The following is a 13829-nucleotide window of genomic DNA, read 5'->3' as shown; positions in this document are numbered from 1 at the left end:
AACGAGCCACGTGGTATATCCTATCGGAAATCATTGTACCGCTTAGTTATGACAGAAGAATAAACACAAATTTCCATATTTCAAACCTAATTAATTGATAAATATAAATTTTCATCCCTTCTTTCATCCCTTTGGGTGCGAATTTTCAAAAAATAAAAATTGCACCATCTATCTCTACATAACATACCTTAATATTGATTTACGTATTTCCAACATCGGAAATGACAATTTTTCATCACCCATTCAACCATCTTTGGAGATGAATTTCGAAATATCCTTGCTTGCATCACTTACCATCCATAAGGGATTCCAGTGCAAAATTTCATCCAGTTAGACCCAACTAAGGGAGTCTGTTTTATGGCAGTCAATCAATATATTTTTAATCTGTACTAAGCTGTTTCGAGGTTGAGTCAACTGTTTATGTCAGATTGACAGATGTCAGAACATTCTCTCAGCGACAGAACTGCAGATATCGCACGAGACATTGGCGAAAAAAACACAAACGAACAAAAAATACTTCCGACTGGTAAACATCGGAAACAATCATATTGTACTCTATAAAATCGATTTATAAAAGTAATTCGGTACTAAAAACCCTTGCTATTTTAACTCTATCACAAAATAACGACTCCAGCTTCGTACGAATATAAATATAATTACAATTTATACCCTATAACGCTCAGGGAAAGAATAAATAGAATTGGATAAGTTCCAGAGATTACTCTTTAAATACAAACACACAAATTTAACCTCATTATAATATTAGTTGAGACTAATAATTGTCTAACTGGTGCTGTAGAACTGCAATGGTTGCAAGCTGTGCGAGCTGGACAGCGAATAAATAAGTCATTTACGACTAGGATTTCGGTTTTATGGAATCATACAGAGCAGTTATTACAACTCATCCTGTTTAGATTTTCAAATAAAGTTATGTTAATTGTTGTTTTCAAATAAAGTTATGTTGTTGTTGTAAATGGTTAGAACAACTCTATATTATATACCGTCTCCTTGCGGTCGGTCGTGTTCGTAAATACGATGTTCGCCGATGTTTACCGAATATTTATTCTGAAGTCGAGTACGCCTAGTGCGAGTTTTACAAAATTACTCGTATAACTAAACGATCTCGTTAACGTAAATTTTATTTTTCAAATTGTCAATAAATTGTTATTCGAAACAACCAATCACGAGAATTAACGTCGTCAATTTCGAATACTAGTCGATGTTCGACGCTCATAAAAACCTGACAAATCGTGATTCCGATTTCTGTCACTAGATGGCGCTGTTTAGATTGTCAACGCTATCGAATAATTAAAAAAAAAACTCGCACTACCACGGTACATATCTTAATATAAGTCCAATTAGTACTGACGATTATTATATAGTTTTATAATAGAGGGCAGCACTGTATTAGTTTCAAGGAAAGACCCGTTTAATAATTTCCCGTTCGTTATTTAGTTCGTTCAATTGTTTGCGCTTTTAATTTATCTTATTTTAATTATATTTTTAATATATGATACTTAAATTTAATAATATGATATGTTTCGTAATATTTCTTCTAGTCTATAAGTCAACACGCTACGTCAAATGTCATTAAAAGATTTGGCGGGAATTTGAATGGAGTTCCTAAGTGTTCTATTTTATATTCCATGCGATTTGCTAAATAACTCTGCTATATTGTACACTACTAAGAGTTCTTGATTGTTAAAAAATTGTATTTATCTCATAAAATTCCAAAGATTTTTAAAGAGCCAAGAATACCACAGATTATGATTTTTTAAATAGTTTGGAAAAATAGTTTTATTTTAAAGCAGTTTTATTCTTAAATAAAAATACTTCACGTCAAAATTCACAATTAATTCTCTCAATTCACTAATTTACAAAAGAATCAATATCGACTTGTGAATCAACACGCTCGTCTGGAATATGTATCCCAAGGCAACCGTTAGCGCCATGTTGCTTAAAAACAATGACACGCCTTCATGTATTTAAATTGATACGAATGTGATATTATTATATTAAACGGGTTTTATATGTGATATAAATCATATATATTTGTGTGCTAAATTAACTATATATATATATATATAAATACGTATAATAATTATATATATGTTTATAAGATATACATAATCAAATAACTCAATTATGAATTTATAATCAAATGAAATGAAATTTCTTTTAATGAAATATTTAATTGAAAAATAAATTATATTTGCATAACATTTAACTGCCGCAACTTCACCTGTTAGTACGTGTGGTTGTAGTTGATTTTTTTTTTCAATAATATATAACTAGACGGCCGAACTAATGGGCCACCTGATAAGGCATCGTAAGAAGTATTGACCGTTTCTTATATCACCAATGCAGCAGTAATCTTGGGAATTTAAATGTCATCTTGTGCCGTGGTTTACTACCTTTGGTGGTAGGGCTTCGTGCAAGCCTTCATTGGATATTCTATAGCCAAATGATAGTAATCGGTATCGTTGTGTTCCGGTTTGAAGGGTGAGTGAGCCAGTGTGACTGCAGGCACAAGTTTCGTTTAAATACTCAGTAAGATTAGACTCATGTTTGTTCCAAGTATATTATATTGAATCAAATATATATATGTATTCCCCCTCTATTTATGTGAATAACAATAATAATTACTAGTATTATGGATTATTATAATATTGACGGTTATTTTATTAGCACTTAAATAATGGATATTTGAAATGTACTGAATTTGTTTTTTTTTTTTTTTGGTAATTTTATTTACACTATGGTAGAAATGTGTTGGGTGACTTTTTTGTTTTTTAATTTTGTGCAATTAATGTAAAAGAAAAAAATATTACCAAACATGTGTGTACAAATAATACATTTTTTTTTTATAAAAATGAATATTTTTTTTATACTTAATTAATGATTTCCGTTAATTTTATTGATTATGACTTTAATTCAGCTTAAATGTTACAACTTTTTTGTACAAGTTGACTGTTTTTTTGTTTGTCTTTAAAATTGTCTCTGGTCAAAGTAATGTTTATTGCCATATTTGTAATAAATAACCAGACTGATTGTACCAATGTTTAGTTTATATTTATTGTTGTTAATGCACGGGCTTACTTATAAAGATTAATTAACAAGAATTCAGAGCACCATGTAATAAAATAAATAAATTATATTTATAAATAAGCCCAGTATATTTTTGTTAAGAATTTAATTAATGACGTAATTTTCTATTAAAAACTTAAGGTTTTTTTTTCATAAATTAGATTTGTAACGATCAAATTTGTACTTTTATTAAATATATTATATACATTATACTGTTTCTTGTTGTTTTATTTACCCTCTAATAGTATATGAGCAATTGTTATATAAACAGGTAGTTCGACGTATTGTCTTGTCGTTAGGAAGTGATAGGAGGGATTATTTGCTATATTTTGAACCCCCATCGAACGATTTTTGAGTTATCACGTTTTTTAGCTTTTTTCAAAATAGTTCATAAAATGAAATTTCAAATATTTATTTAAAGAAGTAACAATTTCGATCTCATTTTTTTCTTCTGATTTATATGTTGTGTGGTTCATTTTTAGCTTTTTTCAAAATAATTCAAAAATGAAATTTCAAATATTTATTTAAAGAAGTAACAATTTCGATATCATTTTTTTCTTCTGATTTATATGTTGTGTGGTTCACTTTTGCATTCAGTTCAGATTATATATATGTATGTTACATAAATTTGTTACGTGTGCCTTGGAAATGATTCCTTTTTTTATGGCTGGCCGCATGGGCCACATTATGGTAAGCGATCACCACTGCCTAAAACACTAGTACTGTAAGAAATAATAGTCATTCCTCAAATACTAATGTTCCACCGAAATTGATGAGTGGATAATTAAATAACGATTTTCATATAACTTTTTAAATAACGTCGTGATCGTCAAACATATATATTTTCTGAGCCGAGATGGCCCAGTGGTTAGAACGCGTGCATCTTAACCGATGATTTCGGGTTCAAACCCAGGCAGGCACCACTGAATTTTCATGTGCTTAATTTGTGTTTATAATTCATCTCGTGCTCGGCGGTGAAGGAAAACATCGTGAGGAAATCTGCATGTGTCTAATTTCAACGAAATTCTGCCACATGTGTATTCCACCAACCCGCATTGGAGCAGCGTGGTGGAATATGCTCCATACCTTCTCCTCAACGGGAGAGGAGGCCTTAGCCCAGCAGTGGAAAATTTACAGGCTGATTATGTTTATTTTTATGTTTATATATTTTCTATTTATGTGATGAAAACTAACAATAATCATTCTTTACGCAGCTCTCTGAACGCACCCGTAACGTCAAACATGGCCGCCCGTTGAACTGTCATGTCGTTGATTTTCATTTATTATATTCGATTTAATATCGAAATGACTCGATTATACGAATTTTGCGGATGTATGACGTCGACTAATAATCATTATTTTTTAATGATCTATAATTGAGGATAGGTTTCGATCGGGTCTATCGTAGACCTGCACGAATTTTTTAATATAACGTCTATTCCAATGGAAGTAGGAAAAAAGATAAACAAACCTTAGATTTACGTATTCCATGCGATTTGCTAATAACTCAGCTATATTGTGCACCACTAAGAGTTTATAATTAATATATTATCTTTAGTTATAATACAACACAATTACACTTAACTACTTATTTACAATTCAATTTTACTTTCAAAATTCCGATAACAGTTTTGTCGACATCCGTAGTAAATATCAGAGATTAATCAAGCTCTCGTCGACTGATCTCGCGTCAGTTTGCTGTCAAATGTTATTTATTTGGCTTTTTTCCTCTTGTGGTTGGAATGGAGTATAGACAGAAGGTAAGATTGACACTAGGTGAATGTCTTATAGAAAAATAATACAACAATTAATTTATACTTATAATTATTAATAGTCTCTCGGTGGTAATGAAGCTATATAATCCAAGGCGCGCTGTATCTGAGGGGGGATGGGTGGAGGGGTTGGTAAATGATCTCCTGTTGGGTGGAAGCCGTTCTCGTCAGCGGTATACAGAAGATTGATGACCTGTAAAAAGTTGGAGTACAATTAATTAATAATTTGAAATTTGACCTTTATAAAGTTAAATGTTGTCAATGAATAATTTATTTAATTAATAAAAGCAACCATGCGATGTTCTGCCGTTTCTTCTCGATGGAGGCTGCTTGATCAAAAAAATAAATCAAAATATAGTTTATTCAAGTAGGCTTTTATAAACACTTTTGTATCGTCATTTAATAAACTACTTATTTAAAGTAAAGCTACCACCGGTTCGGAATGTAGATTCTACCGAGAAGAACCGGCAAGAAACTCAGTAGTCACTCTTTTTCAACATCTAAAAATACAGTCATGTTAGTTAAATACAATTATATATGTATGTTATGTCTCCTGCCTGGAAGTCAACGAGCATTAACTCCACGCTTTTTAATCATCGTTTTGATTTTAAAACGGCAAAGTTATAAATGCCTGATGGTGATAGAGTTTAAATATTGACGATTCAAAAATATCCTATTGTAAAGTTTACTTGAATAAAATACATTTGATTTGATTTGATTTGAATAATATGTGTTTCATATTCAGCAAACAATTCATAGATAACATTAGATTAATCCATGTCACACTTCAATTTACGCAAAAGAACTTTACAACAAGTGTTCAAGTTGGCCTGATCTTTTTGACAGACGGGCAAGTGATGGGAAACAGAAAATATAACATATATAACAGTCGATGGAACGATGGAATGCGTAATTCAAATTAGAATTCAATTTTTTTTTTAACTTATTTTTCTAAAAAGAGTTATATCAGCCAAAGAGACCCCAACCGAAAGGACCCCCGTTCGTAACAATAACTTAACAATGATCTTCAATAAGGATTTTTGTAATCGATATTTGTAGCAGTTACTGCCTGTTATTCGCGTCCCTACCCTCCGATCGATGTAACATTGTACAAGCGTCTATTATTTTCAGTGTTTCTATTTAAATTTTACTTTGAAGCAATAATATGTAATAGAAAAAGACTTAAAATTTTCGGATAACGCTTGAATCTTTAGGAACTTTAAATATTTTTACAATTTTTAAAATCATTAAATTAAGAAAATAATATATTCCTCATTGCAAAGTTATATCGATCAGAAATAATTACATCTGTCAAATAGATCAAGCTATCTTTTACAGGTTATAATAAATCTTTATTTGTAATACAACACTATTCCACTAAACTACTTATATCCACTTTAATTTTACCTCCAAATTTCTGATAACAATTTCGTCGACTTTCATTAACTTCAACAATTATGACAGTATTACTGAAAATCGGTTTTCCGTATTTTTCAACAGAGAACGTCACTTTTGGTATAGCAAAGATGTTTATATTAGAAATGTGCCGATTATAACTTTGGCTGACTAATTTTTCCTTTGTAAAGGTCAGAGTAGTGTTTTTTTTTTTTATAATAATAGTGTACAAGATTGAAGAAGAGTGGGGAAAACATATAAAAAGCAGCGCCAGCACCCGGCGCGAGCTCTTTGCTGTTCGGCTGTTATCGAGTCAACATCTCGGCAACGTCATTCTGTCCGTTGGGTTTTCGTTAGATCGTTCCGTAATTGTTGTAATAGTTTCGGAGGTCTTACATATTTAGTTTTTGTTTAATTTAATTTTGGTTTGTTAAATTTAATTGTTTTCAAAGTAATAAATTTGTATTTAAAAAAATATAACTTCTGGTCTTATTTCTAAGAATAGTTTATTTATTTAAGCATCAAATTGCATCAAAAACCATCTGTGACCGATAAAAACTACGATAGTGTTAAACTGTGATGCAGTTATTAACGCCCGCCATCAAAGCGACATTGCTCTATTTTTTAACGCACTTAAATTGCACATATTTGTTAAACATATAAAAACAAAAAAAAAACACAATTGAATTAAGAATTAACAGTGTACAAAATTAAAAAATATCAATAAATAGTAACCTCTGATTCAGACAAAACAATTGTAAGAATGAAGTTATATTAATATATTTGTATGTACTTAAATTAATAAGTTACATTATTAATGAAATAAAATAATATAAAAATTGATTATAAAAATAATAATACTAAAAAAAGAATATAGTGTTATTTTTCATTAAAGTGAAAGAGCTTCATCGTTGTCCTCCTGCCCTTAACCCAATTGTTACTTGGGGTCGGCGCAGCATGTCTTCTTCTTCCATACTTCTCTGTCGGACGTCGTCTCACAAGTAACATTCTTTCTAACCATATCGTCTTTCGCACAATCTATCTAAAATTGTACAAAGAGAAAGAGCTTAAGATGATTAAAGTGAAGCCCAAAGAGCTCAAGAGAATTGAAATTTTCGACGTGTCAAAAGTATAAAGTCTCACGTATGGAACTTTTTTGACCAGTCAATAAAGGATTCATGGAAAGTCAAGTGTAACCAGTGACAAATAATAATTTATCCAAAATTCATTTAATTTTAATAATAATAACATCTCTAATTTACATTGACGTAAATGTCAAAATTTTCTGTATAAATTTTTGACTAGAGTTCGCATTATTGACAGTTTGAGGACCATGTATATTTTTCTATGTCATAGTTAGGCAGACTGGCAACTAACGGTTATGGATCACCACTGCCAATAGTTGGTACAGCAAGGAATATTAATCAATAATCTAGTAGGCCGCTGGCGAAACTTCGCATTTATTCAAAATATTTTTTATGAATTTCGAAACCTATGACAGGTTCTGTATGTGGTATCTATATTTGTAGCCAAAATGATGAAAATTTATTTAAATGAAAATTTTAATGTTACTTAGTTCAATTTGAATGTGTACGTTTTCAATTTTTTTCCTTATACAGCCGTAGTAACGCTCTCTAACCGGCCAGTAGGTTTTTTCCGCTCTATAAAATTAATTCTATGTTAAATAGTAACAATGTAAAATGCAATCAAGAATCCTCTTTATTTCTCTGCACGTCTACGGCTGGAGCTCCTCAAAGTGAGACCATAACCGATTTTACGTGCAGCTATCGTCCCATAATCACTGGGACAAATATCGGTTTACGTTATTGTTACGTCCCTTATGCCTATGGCGACACTAGCTCCATCTCCCTTAATAAAACTGAACAGGATGAACAGGACTAAGAGTATTGCTGTTTGGTAATGGAATATGTATTGAATGAGGTACCTACCCAGACGAGCTTTCACAAAGCTCTACCACCCAGCAAATCATATTATTTATATTATTTTCAATATTTTTTTGGTAACTAAGCTCGTCTATCTCTACATAGTATAAAACAAAGTCGCTTCCCGTCGTCCGTACGCTTAGATATTTTAAACTACGCAACGGATTTTTATGCGATTTATTGCAATAGACAGAGTGATTCAAGAGGAAGATTTATATATATAATACACCCATATCACGGTACAGAAAAGGTGAGTATTTCGACTATCCCAGCCGGAGAAAAAGTTTATTTTGAGGTTTGTTCTTCAATCGAAAACTTGTATATCGACTCTTATTGTATCCGTGTGAGGCCGGGACGTGTAGCTAGTAGGCACTGAATCACTACATAGTATTAAACAAAGTAGCTTCCCGCTGTCTGTCTGGCCCCGTGTATGCTTAGATCTTTAGAACTACGCAACGGATTTCGATGCGGTTTACTAGATGGTGATTCAAGAGGAAGGTTTATATCCAATATAGGACAGAAACACCGACAATCAAAATAATGTACTACAGTATTGTACACCTTAAAAGGTCTTCAAAGAAGTCCGCGACGGTATGTCTATCTCTTAGGGATAGTCCACAATAACAATTTTTATCCTTGACTTTTTACGAGAAATAATGGCTTATTTGCGAAGCGATTTTTAGTAATACAGCATTAATAATTATCCAATTAAATACTTTAAATACAATGTGCATTTAATATGGATCAATGTGTCTCGGAATTGACTGAGAAAATTGTGAACGTTTTATATAAAGACATTCTGCCCCGTGCGAAGCCGTGGCGGGTCGCTAGTCCTAAGAAATAGGAGAAGAATAAAGGCACTGTTGTCTTAGCCTAATTCTTTATACCTGTCCATCTGGAGCGGTATACTGGTACTGTCCTTCCACCAGGAGACTCGGTTCTGGGCTGCCTTTAAACGATCCTCGCTGTTCGTGATATATTCCACCTTCTGAAAACCAAATAATGAAGTCAAATAACAAAATAAATATACTTTAGCAATATAATTAATAAACTTGTATAATTGCCACTTATGACTTCTTGCTCTTGTTTAGTTCTAATCAAAGACAATGAGTTTTAGACATAGACGATGTAACTAATTTGTTACTAATCAAAATCGAAATATTATATTCAAGTAGAATCACAAAAGCACTTTTTAATCGTCATGTTATACGGTTGAATTAAATTTAAAGCTACCACCGGTTCGGAAAGTAGGTTCTACAAAGAAGAACCGGCCAGAAACTCAGTAGTTACTCTTCTCCGCCATTTTAATTACAGAGTCCCAATAAAACTATCATAATATGTGTATTAGGTAGTTTAAGCGCAATGCTCAGAGACAGCAGAGAGTTACCTCCGAACGCGCCAATAGATGGTTCAAATCAAAAGTAATAATTAATGTACATTACAAGCTTTACCGTCTTTATAATAAGAGCCCAAGGGGCACCTGCCCAGGGCCCCTAATCCCAAAGAGTCCCCAAAGGGCTTATACTGCTTTTGTGAGTTGGGATATGGTAAGATATTAGTTGTTCGCAGCCATTTCAAAACGAAGTCTCCTCGATTATTAGAATGGTTGGAATTTGCAAGCTCGTCTGGGAGGTACCACCCACTCATCAGATATCCTACCGTCAAACAGCAGTACTTAGTATTGTTGTGTTCCGGTTTGAAGGGTGAGCCAGTGGTATTTAACAGCTTAGATACGAAAGTTGGTAAATCATTGGTGTGATGTTTGGAATGGTTAATATTTCTCACAGCAATGTCTATGTGTGTTTATGACCTTTCACCATAAGACCCATTTGCAGCCAACATATAACTTAAAATCTAACCAAAGACATTAAAATGATCCCATAGACAATTCCCACTTTTATTAACACTAACTTTTACAATGGACTCATGCCAAACATAACTACGCCAAAGTTACGTACCTGTTTGTATCGCCCATTTATACGATCCGTCTTCATGAGGTCCGTCGAAGTCATTCCTCAAGATGGCGTCGTCATTCTGACAAGCCGATAACGTTATGACTGATATCTGGAACGAATTACATCGTATATTATGACAAAGCAAGGAAGCCGAGACGGCGCTCGATTGGAGTCGAGTGAAGTGAAATCGAGTCCTGTGTCGAATGAAATTATTTTCCGTGTGTTTCTGTTATGAGTGTGTGAGTCACTAATGAGTATTTCTTCTTTAAATTCTAATACTATTTCTATATAAGAAATCTTCAGAAAGGCACCCGGGCCCTTGTGCACTCTTTGGAAACTGGTTGTGCAATTCTTACCCACTAAGACCACTGTGACCGTCGGTACGGATCGGTGAGGCTGTAAAATCGTTTCATCCGCAAACCATAACGTCCGACATTCTTTCTGGCGAAGACTGGCAAAGACAGTGAGATTTAAATTTACTATTTTTTACTAATGGCTATATTCCAAACGAAGGTATGTGGTTCCTAAATAAGGTGGTCAACCCACGTGGGAGCAGCGTGGTGGACTAGTAATTATCATGTTATTTTCTAGTGTCTGCAATACCTGTTTACTAAATAAACCAATTATATTCATAAGGTATATATTTTGAGGACTCTACAATGAATATGGTGATTTTTAAGAGGAATAGAAATTAAAAAAAAAAACTCGATCGCAGTGCCACCTACCGCGTCCAATTAAAACCATTAACATACAAAAATAACATCAAAACCGGTCAAGCCGCTAATGAGTGAAGTAACACACACGTACAGAACAATTTTGTAAATATTATAAGGAACACGGACAGACGACAAAATTGTGCCAACAACAGCAACATACAACATTAACAGCCTGTAAATTTCCCACTGCTGGACTAAGCTGGGCCTCTCCTTTTGAGGAGACGGAGCATATTCCACCACGCTGCTCCAATTGGTTGGTGGATACACATGTGGCAGAATTTCGTTGAAATTAGACACATGCAGGTTTCCTCACGATGTTTTCCTTCACCGCCGAGCACGAGATGAATTATAAACACAAATTAAGCACATGAAAATGTTGCTTGCCTGCCATCGGTTAAGATGCACGCGTTCTAACCACTGGGCCATCTCGGCTTAACTTGTGTCGATTTAATAAAATAAAAAAAAATAAAAAAGATAAATCGTAACTGACCTTCACATCTCTCTTAGCCCCTTTAACTAATGTCAATATGTCACATACCAGAACCCATCAAAACATAATCGTTTTACATTAACACGAAGGCGTGTCTTTATTAAGCAATCGTCCATATATGGTATCATAAAACGCAACTATCACAGCAAATATTTACAAGAAACGCGTGCGTAACTTCGTTGTAAAATCGGCGATTACTGTTTCGAAATTGCAACATTATTCTAACCTTAAAACCTTCACAAATCCACTCGCGTTCAATAATTTGTCAATCTCTGTTCTACTTGGAAAAGTGACATCCAATGAATATCCTATTCCAATGGAAGTAGGAAAAAAGATAAACAAACCTTAGATTTACGTATTTCATGCGATTTGCTAATAACTATATTGCACACCACTAAGAGTTTATGATTAATATATCTTTAGTTATAATACAACACTATTACACTTAACTACTTATTTACAATTCAATTTTACTTCCAAAATTCCGATAACAGTTTTGTCGACATCCATATTAAATATCAGAGATTAATCAATCGTCCACTGATCTCGCGTCAATTTGCTGTCAAATGTTGTTTATGTGGCATTTCTCCTCTTGTGGTTGGAATAGAGTGTACTTACTACAGGAGGGGTATTAATAAGATCTTACGGTTGAAGACGCATTTTGTTAATTATTTTTTTATTTTATTTACGTAAGATTATCCGAACGGGAAAATGGGCCATCTGACGGTAAATATCATGCCCAGACATGCCCAGTGTTTTATTTATTATATTCATTTAGTGAATTCGGCTCTGCGAGCATATCATCATTACATAGTACAAAACAAAGTCGCTTACCGCTGTCTGTCCGTATGTACGCTTAGATCTTTAAAATTACACAACAGATTTGGATGCGGTTTTTTTAATAGATAGATCGATTGAAGAGGTAGGTTTATATTCATAATACAGGCATAATATAGTAGGGAAACACTGATGATTTTAGAGGTTTCTAAAGTGATGTAAATAAACATATTTTTGCGCTTACATTGCAAACGCTGATTTAATCCTACGAGATAGATCAAAATAATGTCCTACAGAATCGTTACCGCTGTCTGCCTGTCGCTGTGTAGGCTTAGTTTTTTAAAACTACGCAACGGATTTCGATGCGATTTTTTTAATACAGAGAGTGATTCAAGAGGTAGGTATATAATTTATATGATAACCAAATGATTGTACAAAAGTATTGTACACCTTTAAAAAGGTAAACAAAAATCCGCGATGTTATATGTCTATCTCTTAGGGATAGCCCACAACAACCATTTTTTATCCTTTACTTTTTACCAGAAATAATGGTTTCTTTTCGACGCGATTTTAATCAATACACGATTAATCCTTATCCAATTAAGTACCTTAAATACATTGTGAATTTAATACAGATCAATATGGCCCTTTACAGCATCATCATATAGGATGGAAAAAAACGAGACATACAGTAAAAGCATATGACATAATAAGCAACATAAACATTATATCTCGGAAGTTAGGTTGGCCCAATCTGACGGCCAACTCTACCGTGCACGCTCATTGGTCAAATCAAATAGCACGCGCTTTCCCGGCTTCCTGTTACAGACTTCCGTTTCTCTTCATGAAACTCCCACAGATTACAGTAATGATTTAACACATAAATACAGTTATCAACTTTGTTTAAATTATAGAAATACGAAATAAATACATAATTATATTCAATAACAAAAAGCTAAACTAATTATCAAAGATTTAAATTAAATTATGTAAAAGTATTAAAATTATTAAATTGTTAAAAAACTCCCAGACAAACTAATCAGCGAAAAACGCAATCGTATCTTCATTAAAAACTGGTATTGCCACTGCTTAAAGAGTCAAAATCTTATAATAGAAATATTTGATGAAATAATATTTGTCTTTTTTTAATATTTACAAATATTTCAGTCGTTTAAAATAGTATGCATAATTTAAAAACTGATTTAAATAAAAAAACATTAAGACATCAGATAAGGCTGAGAGTACACGATTATCGACAAAATATTCAAATAAAAAAAAAACTAATTATAAAAATAGTTGTCGCCCGTGTTTTAGGGTTTGGTCATGAGATGTTTGGGGTAGAAAATGTAACCTATGTCCTTCCCTGGAGTTCAAGCTTGCTTCGTATCAAATTTCATTATATATATTTTTTATGGTATAGATATGCGGACGAGCAAATGGACCACCTGATGGGAAGTGGTCACCACCGGCCATAGACAATGGCGCTGTAAGAAATACTAACTATTCCTTACATCACCAATGCGCCACCAAACTTTGGAACTAAGTAGTGTCCCTTGTGCCTGTAGTTACACTGGCTCACTCACCCTTCAAACTGAAACACAACACTGAGTGCTGTTTGGTAGTAGAATATCTACTGAGTGGGTGGAACCAACCCAGACGCTACCACCAAGAGAATTCATTCATCATTCAATTCG

At 33.2% G+C, this 13829-nt stretch overlaps 1 protein-coding gene across 1 annotated transcript; it reads right to left on the bottom strand.

Annotated features, from left to right (window-relative positions):
• Nucleotides 1-4894: 4894 nt before the first annotated feature.
• LOC113396339 (endocuticle structural glycoprotein ABD-4-like) lies at nt 4895-10588 on the bottom strand. The gene is made up of 4 exons (XM_064219638.1): nt 10574-10588; nt 10156-10261; nt 9085-9185; nt 4895-5052 (listed from the first exon to the last, which is right to left on the bottom strand). The coding sequence occupies exons 1-4, from the start codon at nt 10586-10588 to the stop codon at nt 4915-4917; spliced, it is 360 nt and encodes a 119-aa protein (XP_064075708.1). The 3' UTR covers nt 4895-4914.
• Between the last annotated feature and the right edge of the window lie 3241 nt (nt 10589-13829).

Source organism: Vanessa tameamea, chromosome 29 (assembly GCF_037043105.1).
Source record: "Vanessa tameamea isolate UH-Manoa-2023 chromosome 29, ilVanTame1 primary haplotype, whole genome shotgun sequence".
Lineage (NCBI taxonomy): Eukaryota > Metazoa > Arthropoda > Insecta > Lepidoptera > Nymphalidae > Vanessa > Vanessa tameamea.
This window is presented reverse-complemented; position numbering and strand designations above follow the sequence as displayed.

What these genes read in the sequence shown, in the direction of transcription:
- LOC113396339 (XM_064219638.1), bottom strand. An exon ending in TAAATGGGCGATACAAACAG is followed by an intron (nt 9,186 to 10,155) that starts GTACGTAACTTT and finishes TTTGGTTTTCAG; the next exon opens with AAGGTGGAATATATCACGAA. An exon ending in ATACCGCTCCAGATGGACAG is followed by an intron (nt 5,053 to 9,084) that starts GTATAAAGAATT and finishes AACTTTTTACAG; the next exon opens with GTCATCAATCTTCTGTATAC.